At 43.1% G+C, this 14,697-nt stretch overlaps 1 protein-coding gene and 1 long non-coding RNA gene across 4 annotated transcripts in view; one reads left to right on the top strand and one right to left on the bottom strand.

The window, feature by feature from the left end:
- The window catches only part of ELOVL2 (ELOVL fatty acid elongase 2), a 47,601-nt gene extending 38,611 nt beyond the window's left edge, over positions 1-8,990 (top strand). For all 3 annotated transcript variants that reach the window (XM_048309328.1, XM_048309309.1, XM_048309318.1), the window contains 5 exons: positions 2,145-2,222; positions 3,390-3,561; positions 5,360-5,484; positions 6,966-7,100; positions 7,740-8,990. In XM_048309328.1, coding sequence (XP_048165285.1) covers positions 2,145-2,222; positions 3,390-3,561; positions 5,360-5,484; positions 6,966-7,100; positions 7,740-7,868 — 639 coding nt within the window. In that variant the 3' untranslated portion in view covers positions 7,869-8,990. The remainder of the gene's footprint in view (positions 1-2,144; positions 2,223-3,389; positions 3,562-5,359; positions 5,485-6,965; positions 7,101-7,739) is intronic.
- A 2,534-nt stretch (positions 8,991-11,524) lies between these two features.
- LOC125328520 lies at positions 11,525-14,668 on the bottom strand. The gene is made up of 3 exons (XR_007204749.1): positions 12,708-14,668; positions 12,476-12,605; positions 11,525-12,379 (listed from the first exon to the last, which is right to left on the bottom strand). It is a non-coding gene; the product is annotated as an uncharacterized LOC125328520 (long non-coding RNA).
- Between the last annotated feature and the right edge of the window lie 29 nt (positions 14,669-14,697).

Raw genomic sequence — 14,697 nt, forward strand, 5'->3', positions numbered from 1 at the left:
CTCAGCACCAGCAAAAAAGTTTCATAAAACATGTCAAGTTGGAAGAAACCCATCAGGATGATTGACTCCAACTCCTGGCCCTGCACATAACACCCCAACAGTCACACCATGTGCCTGAGAGTGTTGTCCAAACACTTCTTGAATTCCATTTGGCCTGGTCCTGTGACCACTTCCCTGGGGAGCCTGTTCCAGTGTCCAGGCACCCTCTGGGTGAAAAACTTTTTACTGATATCCAACCTAAACCTCCCCTGACTCAGCTTCATGCTGTTCCCTTGGGTTCTGTCACTGGTCACCAGAGAGAAGAGGTCAGTGTCTGCCCCTCCTCTTCCCCTCACAAAGGAGTTGTAGCCTGCAATGAGGTCTCCCCTCAGTCTCCTTTTCTCCAGGCTGAACAGACCAAGTGACCTCAGCAGCTCCTCACATGGCTTCCTCTCCAGAACTTTCACCATCATCATGGCCTGGATGGTCTCTAATAGCTCAATGTCTTTTTTAATATTGTGGCACCCAAAACTGCCCCCAGCACTCGAGGTGAGGCCGCCCCAGTGCAGAGCAGAGTGAGACAATCCCCTCCCTTGCCTGCCTGATGCTGTGCCTGATGCCCCCCAGGACACGGCTGCCCCTCCTGGCTGCCAGGGCACTGCTGGCTCATGTTCAACTTGCCATCAACCAGGACCCCCAGGTCCCTGTCCATGGGGCTGCTCTCCAGCCTCTCATTCCCTGGTCTGTACACAGCACCAGGGTTGCTCTATCCCAGGTGCAGAATCCTGCAACATACAAGTTGGTTGTAAAAGAATGTGTTTGTTTCAATTGTTACACATCAGTTGTCTATAAAACACTCATTTACTGTTGTCATCTCTCTCTATAATTTCTATAGGTTATTTTGACCACCTAAACCAGCTAAGTTCATATTACAGGGACAACCTGAATTTGAATTCAGAAAAAAATTGTAGAAGACCCTGGTTCTCCAGGTGTCAATGCATTTTAATGTGAATTTATAATAAGCATTCTAGGCTACTTTCTAATCCTCCAAATATTATCAATAATAATTTTTAATGTATTTAACTCCAGGAATTAATTCAGTGTGAGCACTGAGAATATCTCTGCTTCACTTTTGTATGGACTGCCACACATTCAACACAGGACACTTCTTTTCAGCATGAACTAGAGGGAAAAGTCATCCCTTCTGTGCTGACACACACCACGCCTGTGAATATAGCTCCAGAATTGAAAGCAACCCACTTCTCTCAGTATCTTGCAATTCTGCTTACAGCATAACACTTCAATGCATTTCTCCCACCATTGCTCACTGCAGCATCTGTAGAGGGACCCCAGAACATGAGTTTCTAAGTTTGCCCCCAAACCCACTTTGCACTCATTTGAGAACAAGCCAGGCCTTTTCAAAATGAACGGATTCTGCATGGCATTTATAGGCAAGAGATGATGCTCCCTCTTCTAAAAGGGCTGCTGAGTGCTTTAGGGTGGCTGTTACTATAAAAATATTCCATATGAAAAACCACCATATGGTTTTCTAGAAACCTGCTCCATCCCAATGTGGCACTCTGATATTTCATTGCTCTGTCTGCTTCCCTGTGTGACATGTGCGGAATCTAAGAAGTTGCTTGTGTGCCTATTCACGCCTCCATTCAGCTCTGTGCCTGCTCTCCTTCACTTCCTCCAGCATTTAACAGTGTACACTAAGGAGACATGTATGGCATTAGGAGATATTTCTCCCATTGAGCTACTTGGCATTTGCCTTCTAGTTGCCTGGCATCAGGGAATTTTTCTCAAGGACAGCTTTGCACAAGTAGCTGTGTTAAGCTCTGCCCATACTGCTTGAGGATAGAGATACAACATTCCAGAGTTTGCTTTGGAGCAAGGATTTGGAGATACATTAAGTAATGAGAGGTTTTAATGGATGCCTTGAAGGCTCTAAAGCCAGAGAAAGAGAAAAAATGCATAATTTCGTATCTCCAGCTTAACTGATGCCCTTCCCCCTTTCAAAAGGGACGATATTAGCAAGTTGTCTAGTTTAAGAGCATCAGTTCATGGAAGGAGTCAGTACCTACCACTGAGGACAGAACAATTGCAGGGGGAAGAACCATTCCATCTGTTCATGAATGTAATTCCTCTGTTTTCTGTTCCAGCTCATCCTTGCCACATGGGAAGGCGGCTACAACTTGCAGTGCCAGAACCTCCACAGTGCAGGGGAGGCTGATATCCGGGTGAGAGACGAAAGCAGCTCAGCCCTCAGCATCCACAGCAGTCATTCCCCTCCACATCCCTGATGCAACACCTCTGCATTCATGGCAGTTAGAAGGATGCTCTCAGTAACATCTCTAACATCAGGGTTTTAGTCAGGTTGCCTAACAACTGGTAGAAATCAAGAAGTGTTACATTTTTTGATTCAATATAGGTGCATCCTTGCAGAGGAAAGCAGGACAGGAAGCATTTTGAAAAGCCACATATCAAGACCTCTAGTCAAAATAGTGTTGCCTATTAAAACTGAGAATTACATAATTTAAAAACTTTGAACAAAAATCAGTCATCTAAAATGTAACTCTTGTTGGGCAGGAGCAGGATTTAAGCCCAACTATAAACTCTAGAAAACTGCAGAGACATTTTGCTGGCTTGACTCATCTGTAGTTTCAGCCCTTACTTCTGCATCACAGTAATTCCATGTATTAAACCCTTTGTTATTCCCCACATCAGGTTTACTTTCCAGATGACATTAGACCTCAAGGACAGAAAGACTGGTTAATGTATATAATTTTCCCCAACTCTCAAAATTTGTCTGTGCTATGACAAGGAAAAAGTCAGTTAAATACCTTTTTCCCCTCAAAGAAATGTTTTTCTCCTTTATGTTTTAACGGTCTTTAACTGTCCTAGGGCACATCCTGAGCTCTGATAAAACATCTCTACTCTAGAGGAGAATATATTTAATTGCATTGGGTATCAAATTTAGATTTTTCAAAAAAAAATAATCTGGCAGCAAAATCTGTTCAGTGTCAAGAAATTGGTAGCACCCTTAAAAAAGACCAAAAAAAACCAACAAACCCCCCCCCCAAAATAAAACAAAAACCCACAAAACTATATCTTTGAAAAAAAACCCAGAACAATTAGAAAACCCTTCCTCAAAGTTTATATTTCTTAAATTATATTTTGACAATTATATATTTATATAATTGCATAAAAGATGATGTGTGTTTTTTAAAAAAACTGCTTCATTAAGAAGCAAAATAAAATTGAAGCCAGAGCTCGTGCTTCTCCTTCAGTAGTATATTAGTGTCTTCTGGAAAGTTGCATGCCTAGGGAGTGAAGTAGTACAGCAATATTTAAGCACTTGTATGGACAGAGATTGATCTCCTGCTCCTTTGTTCTTGCTTGTACAGGTAGCCAAGGTGCTGTGGTGGTATTATTTTTCCAAAGTAATTGAATTCACGGACACTATCTTCTTTGTACTGAGAAAGAAAAGCAGCCAGATCACCTTCCTTCATGTGTATCACCACGCCACTATGTTTAACATTTGGTGGTGTGTTCTGAACTGGATACCTTGTGGGCAAAGTAAGTCTTTGTTAGCTTCATCAGCTGGGGTCTAAGTCAGCAGCAGCTGGGGAGGAATCACATCACCACACAAAGGAATTGTGTCACTGTGCAATATGAGGTCACCTTTAGGGTTCACAGCCTTTCAGAACTGCTGACCACCTGCAGAACACAGGAAAATTAAAAGCATGGTTAAAAGTTCAGACCAAAAATACCAGAGTGTTAGGCCCTAGATTTTCCAGTTAGCTGCCACAAGCTCATGTATTTACTTCTCTTCAAACCTCTTTTAAGCATAACAGCACTGAGTAGCACACAAGAGCCATCACATACAAGACCTACTCCAAAAGCAGATGCAGGGAGAATTCATGACCCTGCTAAAGCCATTATCAATCACAACAAATTAAATCAATGGCCCTTTTACAAGCTCGACTTCCATGTGCATCAATCTGTGCTTTAGCAAGATACTTTACGTACATAGTCACTAATTAAAATACCAGTTTGAGTCTGTTCTGTTTCATTCTGTTTCAGAATACATCCTTAGGAAGTTATTGTAAAACTATCATCATCTTCCCTGTTGAGGAAGGGATCAATGATGCCACAGGCTGGTCACTTGCATTTATATAAGAAGTCCAAACAGCAGAGAACTACTTCAGCTGTCTCACAACATGTGCACTTTTCCAGGGCTTCACACAGCCAGAGGCCTCCTGTGGCGCTGCTTTCAAAGTTGAGGAAAAAAAAAAAAACCAAAAAAAACCCCACCAGTTTTCTTGAAACCTATTAAAGGGAGTCACCTCAGTCCATTGTAACATTTTGTAAAGAAACTTGTTTGCAGGTCTTTTTCAGAACCAAAAGCAGAATTCACATTTGTTGGCACTTGCTGTGGACAGCACAAAATCAAAGTAAATCACTGTTACAGGCAGAAACAGGGATCATAGATTTCATAGCAGTTAGGAGCTATTTCTAGAGGTATAAGCAAATCAGTGGGGGTTTGTGCTTTCTGATGTATGTGAACCTGGTCCCCACAATTTGCACTAGTACTGCACTACTGTAATTAAATCAGTAGCTAAGTCGTTAATCAGTGGCAAAATCAGGACAACTGGTGAGTCCATCTTGTAACTGAAGCACTGCCATCAAACACATGAGCACACCGCACAGAGTAGTGCTGCTACTCCTCCATAGCCTGTGAAGTACAGAGGATAATTAACTTCCTCTAGAATTAGTATTCACTAAATGAATACTAGTGAATACTAGTATTCACTAATAAGAGTAGCAAGGTATTATCTGGGAGGAAATTCTGTAAATGTGCATCTAGCAGAAGACCCAAAGAACAAAACAAGAGCGATGATCAAACACAGGCACAAGAGGCTGGTTTAATTCAGAGTAAAGCCCTTGCTACTGCATCAGACAGCAGGAGTACAGGTGTCTCCCAGGGCCCTAAGCTGCATACTAGCAGCAAAGTCATCCCCAGCAGTGTTCAAAGCTTGCAGGAATAATAGAAAGACTCATAGCAAGAAGAATTTTAGGAGAGGGGAAAAAATAGCCTGTAAACTACAGAATAGAAAAAAGTGGAGGAGAAAAAAAATACGAGATAATAACAGAATATTCATCATGAGAAAAAACCCTCTAGGAAGTATCATTTGGTTTTTCAGTTGTCCCTAGGAAAGCACCTCTACAGCTCAGGGAAGTCTTTAGCAAGAAGTAAGCATGAAAGGAATATTTACCATATGCAAGAGATATCACAAGCAATAATATCCTCTCTCACTTTTTAGCAGTTGATATTTAAGTTGTTTTTTTTATTTTCCCTGATGGATTTTTATAGGTTTCTTTGGACCCACTTTGAATAGCTTTATCCACGTGCTCATGTATTCTTACTACGGACTGTCAGTCATCCCTTCCATGCGCAAGTACCTCTGGTGGAAGAAATACCTCACTCAGGCACAACTGGTATGTATCTGTTTTACTCTCATTTCTAACTACCAGAAATCCTTCAAAACACGAGAGAGGACTAAACGAACGATAGGTAGATATTATTATTTGCCAGTTAGAATTGAAGTATAATGGAACTATCATAGGGCAGAAGTCACTAGTGCAGCCTGATATAACTTAATAAAGAAAATAATGTTCAGAAATGTTTTCTGTACAAAACAAACAGTAGAAACTCTTCAGTCCACAAAATTCTATTATTTTTGAACTATTGCATAGAAGATGACTGCTCCTTAATTGTGGAAGAAACTGATTTAAAAGTCACAAAAATTGTCCGACAGAGCCAGCTCCAAGGCAGACCCTCCTCACTGGCCAAAGCTGAGCCCATCAGCAAAGCTGGGGCCACCTCCGTGGTGTTATATTTATTAAAAGGAAAAAAATATTGCACAGCAGCTAAGAAACATGAGAGAAACAGCCCTGCAAACACCCAGGTCAAAGCAAAAGGAGGGAATTAGGGCCAAAAAGTCCCCTACAGCCTGTGGTGAGGACTCTGGTGAAGCAGGCTGTTCCCCTGCAGCCCATGGAGGACCTCTTGCTGCAGCAATGGACACATCTGCCCTGAAGGAAGATACAGCCAATGGAGAAACAGGCTCCTGTGGACCCATGGAGAGAGGAGCCCACCCTGGAGCAGGTTTGCTGACAGAATCTGTGACCCCATGGGGAGTCACAGATTGAGCAGCCTGTTCCTGAAGGACTGGACCCTGAGGAAGGGACCCACACTAGGGCAGTTTGTGAAGAACTGGAGCCCGTGGGAAACACACGCATTAGGACTCTCTCCCATGGGAAGGACTGAAGCAGGGAAAGACTGTGAGGAGAAGGGAGCAGCAAAGCCAAAGCAATACAGGCTGACTACAAACCCCATCCCCCTGCACCACGTGGAAGGAAGTACAGGAGTCAGAAATGAAGCAGAACCTGAGGGGCTTAGGGAAAGAGGTTTTTAATTTTATTTCTTGCTATCCTTCTGTGTTATTAATTGTCAATTATTGACCTTAATCTTCAAGTCAAGTCTATTTTGTTTATAACAGTAACGGGTAAGTTTTATAAATTATCCTCCCTGCCCTTCAGACTTCTAAAGCTATTGCCAGGAGTCTTGAGAGTTTCCTCCTGTTTCTACCCAGTAACAGAGACACCAGTTGTACCTGTCACAACAAGGTCTGGAAGATAGAACAACACCTACTAAATCTGAGAGGGGAAAAAAAAAAAAAAGCTTCCCTTTTGTCAACTAGGCCTACTTTTAGAAACCTCTGTCCCCTTAGGGCTTTATTTAATTTCACAAGAGCACCATTTTAACTTAACTCACAATACATTCAGAGGTTAGAAAGGGATAGTTTTCAAGAGTACTCAAACTTTCAAAGAGCAGGACTAGGGGACATTGCTGTATCTGATTCAGCTAGCAGTGACCCTTTCTCAGCAAATACTCTTGCATTACCTTCACTCCACAGATCCAGTTTCTGCTCACTATTGTGCACACACTCAGTGCGGCTGTGAAGCCATGTGGATTCCCATTTGGCTGCCTCATGTTCCAGTCCTCCTACATGGCCACACTGGTCATTCTCTTCATCAACTTCTACATTAAGGTAAGCAGTCTTCTCTGAGAGCTCTCTGACAAGGGTGGGGAAAACAGAACTTTTTGGATACCAGTCTGGGTGGACTCAGATGTAAAATGATCATCAGTGCTTAAAATATGTTAGTATTAAAATATATATGTCACTTAAGAATAACAGATACAATCATGTCTGAGAGAGAGTTATTCAGCAGTGATGACCTCCTCATTGCAGCTCAGCTCTTCTGCACTTGTTATACAAGTCAGGTACTGCATTCAGTACACAGGAGGTCAAATTTGCTTTGGTGGGCAAATTTTTGAGTCTTTCTCCTCCTTAGGAGAAAAAAAAAAAAAAAAGAAATGAACAGCTCTGTCTCTGCCTTGTTTACTTCAACATCTTTTAGCAGGGGGTGCTCTAGCCTGCCTGTATACATGAAGCTTTTAGTGTACAAGGCTTGAAATCTCTTTTGACATTGAGAAGTATTACAGTAAGACTAATAAAGTAACATCACCCACAGCAGCAAAAAGACTGCAGCACCATTAATGCCATCAGAAGAAAATATATACATCTGCATTAACAAACACCAGAGAGCTCCATTTACGGTTAACCATAAGTAGTGGTTTGGAGGCTCTAAAGGAACCCAAGTGTTTACTTTGGATTTTGCTTTTACAGACATACCGGAAAGCACCTTCAAGAACAGCCGTAAAGGAAACCCCTGTCACAACAGAAATCAAGAATGGCTTCCATAAGGACTACTTTGCTGCTGCCAATGGATTGCAGAATAATAAGAAGGCACAATAAGTATAGTGTTTCCTATGATCTTTTTTTCTAAAGAGAAAAAGAAGAAAAAAGACTGAATTACAAGCTTTAGCTTAAAACCTATTTGATTACATTTATCAGTTCTTTGTACCAGACACTTATTAATGTACTGCTATCTAGGTTTTAACCAAATGAGTAGAATTACTTGTCTTGTCAAAGATCACCATCAGAAAAAGAAAGCCAAGATATTTCTCATATGAAAAAGAAAACCTTTCTGATCTCTAATGCTGACACAAAAACGCCTTATGAAACACTTGATGGATAAATCCATCAATGCCTTCAAAAGGTTAGGACTCTGTTCAGACTAACAGGGTGAGCACTTTCTGGGCATGTGAGAGGTCTTGAGGCAAGGCTTCACACTGCACCCAGTGCATCCAGCTGAACCGCAGCCAAGGTCAGGAAAATAAGGGGGGGGTGGGGAAAAAGATGAGAATCATACCTTTTCCATCACCATACCCCTCTTTTCTTCTTCTCAGCAATTCCCCAAAACACACTCCCTCCCCATGGACACCAGCAAGGTGCCCTTTGATCCTGTGTGAGCCCTGGGGAAGGACATGACAGAGGGCAGAGCCCAGGTGCACCATCCCATAGTTTGCAGGCGGTTGTGCACCACGCTCACTTGCTTTACTCAGGTGCAACCTGATTCAAATGCCAGGAATGCTGGCAGGAGCTTTCTGTTTCAGGGGGCTGGACTGGTAGCCCCTGGCACTGCCCAGTCTGGTATTCTGAACACAGAGCAAAACAAGTTACTTTGGATATGCTAAGTCATTAGGACTTCTAGGTAAATGGATTTTGAAAGAAATAGGATCTTAGCATCTTAAGGAAGATAAATCCATTGAGTGTAAATGTGTATAAAGTTAATCCTACACAAACACTGCTAATTCAAAGGAAACTGTCGTGCCACATATTAATAGACTGGAAGATGCAGAAAATTTGAAAAGTGAGTTCAGCAATGAGCGAAGCAGGTTATACACAAATTTCTGTGCCAGGTGGACCTTACTCAGACTAGTCTCTGGCTGGGGAAACAGAGGCACAATCCTCTGTAGGAGAAGCAAGGAGATATCTGCTGTCTGCAGCTGTAAAGGTGTCTCTCTCCCAATAGCCCATCACCATCTTTGTTGCTTCAGTTCGCTGCATTTACCCCCCACTCAAATGGTTAGAAATGAAAAAGACCCAGGGTTAACTTTATAGATCTGCCCTCACCCTTTTCTCATTTAGCCCACTTAGTTTCTTCACTAAAAATAGACAGACTTCTTTCCTCACAGTGAAATAGTTCTGGTCTCTCCCATTCTCATGTATAAAATTCTCTCGACAAAAACGGCTTTTGAAGTCACTTCAGCCCAGCAAGTCCCTTGGACTGAAGCAGTTCCGTAAAGGACACGTCCTCTCACTCCTGTCACCTTGCAGAGTCCCATGGCAGGAGGAGGACAAACACACATCCAGCCAGCACAGAGAGCCCACATGTAGAGGAGGCTGTCCCAAGTCCTGCTGTCCAATTCTTCTCCATCTCTAGAGGATTAGTAATCCCCTCCAGATATCCCCATTTAGATGATCTGCCATCAGGGGCTTGTGGAGACTGCAGGTGCAAAGGCAGGAGGAAGGTTTGTCCCAGGGAGCTGTATGGACACATGGCAGCCAGCCTCACCAGGAGCAGCCCAAGAGACTGCAGCCATGATGGCTCATGGATAGGAGGGAAAGGGGATAAGGAAGTGGTACAGTAGGGGAAGAAGAACAGATGGAATTGTCCAGAAAAAGCAAGAGGAGAAAGTAGCATGAAGAAGGGTGTCTTGTGTCAGAGTTCTGCTTGAACATGTGCTTGAAAGTCCTATTGTCTGCCACCTGTCACCAGCTGTGGGATATGCCCAGCCACTGCCCTGGAGGGATATCTGCTGAGATAAAAGATTTTGCAATCGCCCAGCAGGACTCCCTGGAAAGGCAACCACTTTTGGGTCATGGCAAGGAAAGGCAGACCCACAATCCTTTGGGAGACACTATGCAGATCGTTCTGTAATCCATTGGTCCCCTTGCTGATCCCCTGTATCCCTATAAAAGATACCAATTCGCCCCTGTGGCGGAGAGAGGTCATCCGTAGCTCCTCCCTTCGCCGGAGGGGACCCATAATAAAGCTGCCTTCGTGCGGAACCAGCCACACGAGCCTTCTCGTCTCTCTCTCTCTGGTCTGGTTTGGCCTGGAGGCTGCCCTGCAGAGCTGAGCTGGAATCACGAGCTGATATCACTAAAGAGCTGACAGCCTCTGCAAGGGCTCCTCTGCCAGCAGCTGAGAGGAAGACACCAGACCCCGGGAAGGCGATTCCTTTTGGGACCGTCTCCCCGAACCGGTCATCTCTTCCTGGGTCACAGCCTCGGACCCCAGCACCAGCTGTAATAACCAGCCAGTTCCAGCTCCATTGAAATGTAGACAAAACCTTTCTGCTCCAGCAGGAAACAAATTCCCAAAATGCTGCAGCAGAAGCAGTACCTCTGAGCAGCCTGACTGCTGAATGGCATCATCGTGAACTGGGTGACCAAAATAGCTGCAATATTCAAACACTTTTACCCTACCACACCAACCTAGATCTAGCTGGTGCATATTCACATTTGCTCCCCTCTTCACGAAGTTGGTCACAAAACCTCACTTACTGAAAGTCAGTGTTTTGTTTTATTTAGCACTCAATAAGGGGAAAAGCAGCAACCCCAAAAAACACCCAAATAAAAAAACCCAAGAACCCTGCATTCACAAAGCCTGGACACTGTATGCATATACTATTTCTCACTGGCCCTTCCAGTACCTTTACAGGTGTTTCTGATTGATACTGTAAAAATCCCAAGATGTAAGAAATTAGTGGGTTTGACTAAGGGTGTTTTACACAGCCCTAAGTAAAGGGAGCACTTCAGAGCTCTGCAGAAATCAGCCTGATACTGGAAGCCAGGGTAGAGGCAGAGATTTGAAAGAGCTGTCAAGACAGTGTACAAGGTAACGAGCTAGACCATTCATCTAAGGCAAGCACAAAAAGGGCTGAGTGCCCCAGCATGGATTTTAGGCCGAGTGGAGTCCATAATCTTTTGATGGCAAAGCATGCATTTGACTGTCAAGGTGGAAACCGTCAGCTGTGCTAAGTGTTAAAGTTTACTACAGCAATCAAACCCACAGATATTGTCTTTTGTTCTGTTGAAATCTCATTCAAAAGAAAAGAAAATAAATAAATGCCTTACTTGAAATTCAAAGGGCTGGGGAAAAAAAAAAAGAAAAAGAAAAAAAAAAAAAAGGTAAAACCAGAGATGGTCACAGACCTTGTAGATCCAGATCAGCCAGGAATGCTGGAATCAGGTATGTTTAAAATTCTTCAGATATGTCTTAACATCTTCAAAATGCCGCAACTTTGAAGAAAGAGAAGCATTGACTTTTTAAACTGATTTTCCTGTAATATATAACACTGTAAATAAACAAATTTTACTATCAGGCTGTCTCCACTCCTCTTTAAGGCATCAAATTGGGCTGGTAACTGGTTACTTGAGGCTGCTTTTGTTCTCCAGCTTTTTCAGATGCATTTTAGAACACTCACATCAGACTGGGAAACAACCTCTGTAAACTTTACACAATACCTTCACTGGTGTTGGTGTAAAGCTTCCATGTAGTCTTTTTGCCCCACTACCCATAAAAATTTGGGCTTTTGAACAAAGGTAATATCGCAATAACTGTTTGTTCAAAGCTTGTGCTTGCCCATCAAGTCCTTGTTTGATAATCAGATTGCTTTCAGTTGGAACGTGATAGTAGAAAACAGGGGAGAGACAATTGAGAAATCAAATCTCAGAAATAATATTTCTTTCAGATTGAACATACAAACAGAGTGGGAAGGCATGCAAACACTTGACTGTTTTTGCTCACCAAAGGGCATGTGTGGGGTGACAGGCAGAAGGAAAAGCTATTGAGGTTGATTCACTGTTTTGGGATGTTAGTAGCTTCCCAAGGAAAGAAGGAGGAATGAGTTTTACTAAAGACCCTTCCAGGAACAATGGAATTAAAGGAGATAAATCAAGCTGCTGATGTGTTGTGCCAAGGCTCAGCTTTACAAGGCTTTTCTCACAGTCTGTCTATAAGTAATGCTTTCTCAACTCTTGCTCACGAGAAACAAAAAACCAGGAAAGGCTCTGTGGCTGTGTTTGATTCCAATACATAGTAGCTCTCAGCTCCTCCTAGATACATGCCATTTTCCAGTGCATTACTCTCTTAGATGCAGCTCTACTGCCTGCAGGACCTGTCCCTGTGTGCTCCAGCCTACCTCAGCATGCCTTACCAAGAGCAGGGTGGGCTGTCCCCAGGCCAGGGTGAACACGCACAGCTCCCCAGCCTATTTCCAGCCACACAGGACATCCTTTCCTCTGGCTTTGTGCAGCCTTGACATGAGGTAGATGTAAGCCCTGTAGACCTTAGATGGGCCACTGCACTGACACAGAATGTGTAGGCAAACAAGCACTTGACACAGCATCACCCTCTGAAAAAGATGCAGCATAAGGATACCAGGGGTTATAGTTGGTTTACGATTAAACCCTGTTTAGAGCTTAAAATGCATAAAGCAGTTATCCTTAACCTGAACTTCGTATTTCCCATTTCTTTTTCTGAGTATTGATACATAGTTTTTGCACTTCAGCATCCACATCATCTGTTGTTCTGGCTCAGAAGTGTCAAGGCAACTGAACAGGTTGAAAATTGACCTACATCTATTTGCATTCAAAGGGAGAAAAGAAATATCTGGATTAATAACACTTTAAAAAGCATGAAGTGAGAAGGGCAAAGAAAACCTTCCAAGGTCAGCTACCCACCTTCCAAAAGGTAACGCAAGGATAACCCAGTTACAGATCTGCTGCAGAAACCAAATGGACTTCAGACCTTCAGGAGGTTTAAATGACCAAATAGTGCAGGAAGTGGTATGAGATGGACTGTCCAAGGTCAGAAAAACGTAATTTCTGTCCCAGATGCCATCTCCAAACACTTCTGCCTACAGATGAGAGGACCATTAGTAAAATCCAAAATTTTCACCTTAGGCCATTCACAGGTTATCAAGCTGGAACACACTGAGCTTCTCAAAAGCTAAAGTGTTTCTTATGAAGGGATAGATAAGTGCAGGGCTAGAAGGAACCTAAGCAGTGTGACATCCCTTTCTGCTCTCCCATACCCATCATTAAAACAGCTTTTTAGGGTTCAGACTTTTCCAATAAAACAGTTAAAAGCTAGTGTAGGTGGATATAACATTATGGTAATTTTTACTAAGCAAGGAACTCTGATTTTTCCTTTATCCATGCCCTCTTAAGTGCTCAACACTCACCTTCCAAACTTTACAGTTACAGGTTATGCAGAGATTCAACAATTAGAGATACAGAAATAAGACCGATGCACTCCAAGTTATCTAGCAAAGATACTTGGATGAAAAGCACTCCTAACTTTTTACAGTTACAGCAGACACCAAGAGAGCCTTGTGCCAACAAATGAAGGGTGAGGAAATGTAGCAAAACAAGAGTTGCTACGCATCTACTGCACAGTTAAAGCCTGTTTAGGTCAGTGGCACTGCTGGTGGATCACATTGTACCACCACACTAGTGGGACCAATACGTGCCAAAAACTGTTGCCAAGATGCAAAATTAGTTTTAGCAGACTCAAGCACAGCTGCTCACAGAGGTTACAGCTTCATGGCCCAAAAGTCACAGCTGCTTTAGCTGAGTGCTTTGAGAGCCTAGAATCAAGCAGCAGCTGTAAGGACACTGAAGAGCAGCAGGAGGATGTAGCATAACCAGGTCACCAGGGCCAGCCCTCAAAGAAATAAGCACAAGACCATGGATGTGAAATCAGAATTTCAGTCCTTCACATTAGGAATAGGAGGGGGTAAATCAGTATCTGAACCTTTGGAACGGGCAGGGCTGAAGAGGTGTTTTCTTTTAAACCACCCCACAAAGAAAGCACCAAGTACATCTTGATGTGGATGAACAAAGTTCATCTCATGCCAACCCTAGTCAGGACTACTTAAGATAAAGGAATAAAATGGTCAAGCAATGGCAAGGGCAGCTTCTTGCTCTTCTCTGTGATGGTGCTACCCATGTGTGACCTTCTCAAGCAGCAAGAGCATTAGCCCTGTTTCAGTAATGAAACAAACCCTGTCAGGGTTTGGGCTTTTGTTCTGAAGGTACATTTTGTGCAGGGGAGGATTCCGTTGACTCTAACCCATACAGTAATCTGAGGTTGGTTCTGTAAGTTAAGGAGACAGAAACCCAAAGCCTGGAAATCTGCTATGTTCCCACAAATTCACTAAGTTGCATTAGCACTGATGCTGTTTTTGCAAGAGCACACTCTCTTGTGAAGAGCAACGATGTTCTGGGGAACTCTGTCACACTCTGTCAAAGCAGAGGACAATATTAAATAGCATGGGTTATCTGCTGCTTACTTTCCACAGACCTGTAACCCTATTTTGTCTAATCCCAGCAGTTGTTCACTGTACTCTGAACTCTCCTTGGAGTCAAAAGTCACTGGCTGCAAAAATAAATTCTCCTGCTTCACTTGACATTTTCTGTTCAGTTCTCCAAATTTCTTGCCCTCTGCAATCTCCAGCTTGCCGTCAGGCATCTGGCCAGTAGATCCCTCTCTGATTTCAGCTCTGCACTGCAGAATTGAGTGCCAATGGTGTTGAGCCAGCAGTTCCCACACTTATGCGCACACAGGAGAGGCTATGCCTAATGCAAGGTACACAGGACTCTAGAGTACCTTTCCAGACACTCTCAGTGCATCAATTTGAAGGAAGGAATGAGATTGTTATCCTATGCA

Source organism: Corvus hawaiiensis, chromosome 1 (assembly GCF_020740725.1).
Source record: "Corvus hawaiiensis isolate bCorHaw1 chromosome 1, bCorHaw1.pri.cur, whole genome shotgun sequence".
NCBI lineage: Eukaryota > Metazoa > Chordata > Aves > Passeriformes > Corvidae > Corvus > Corvus hawaiiensis.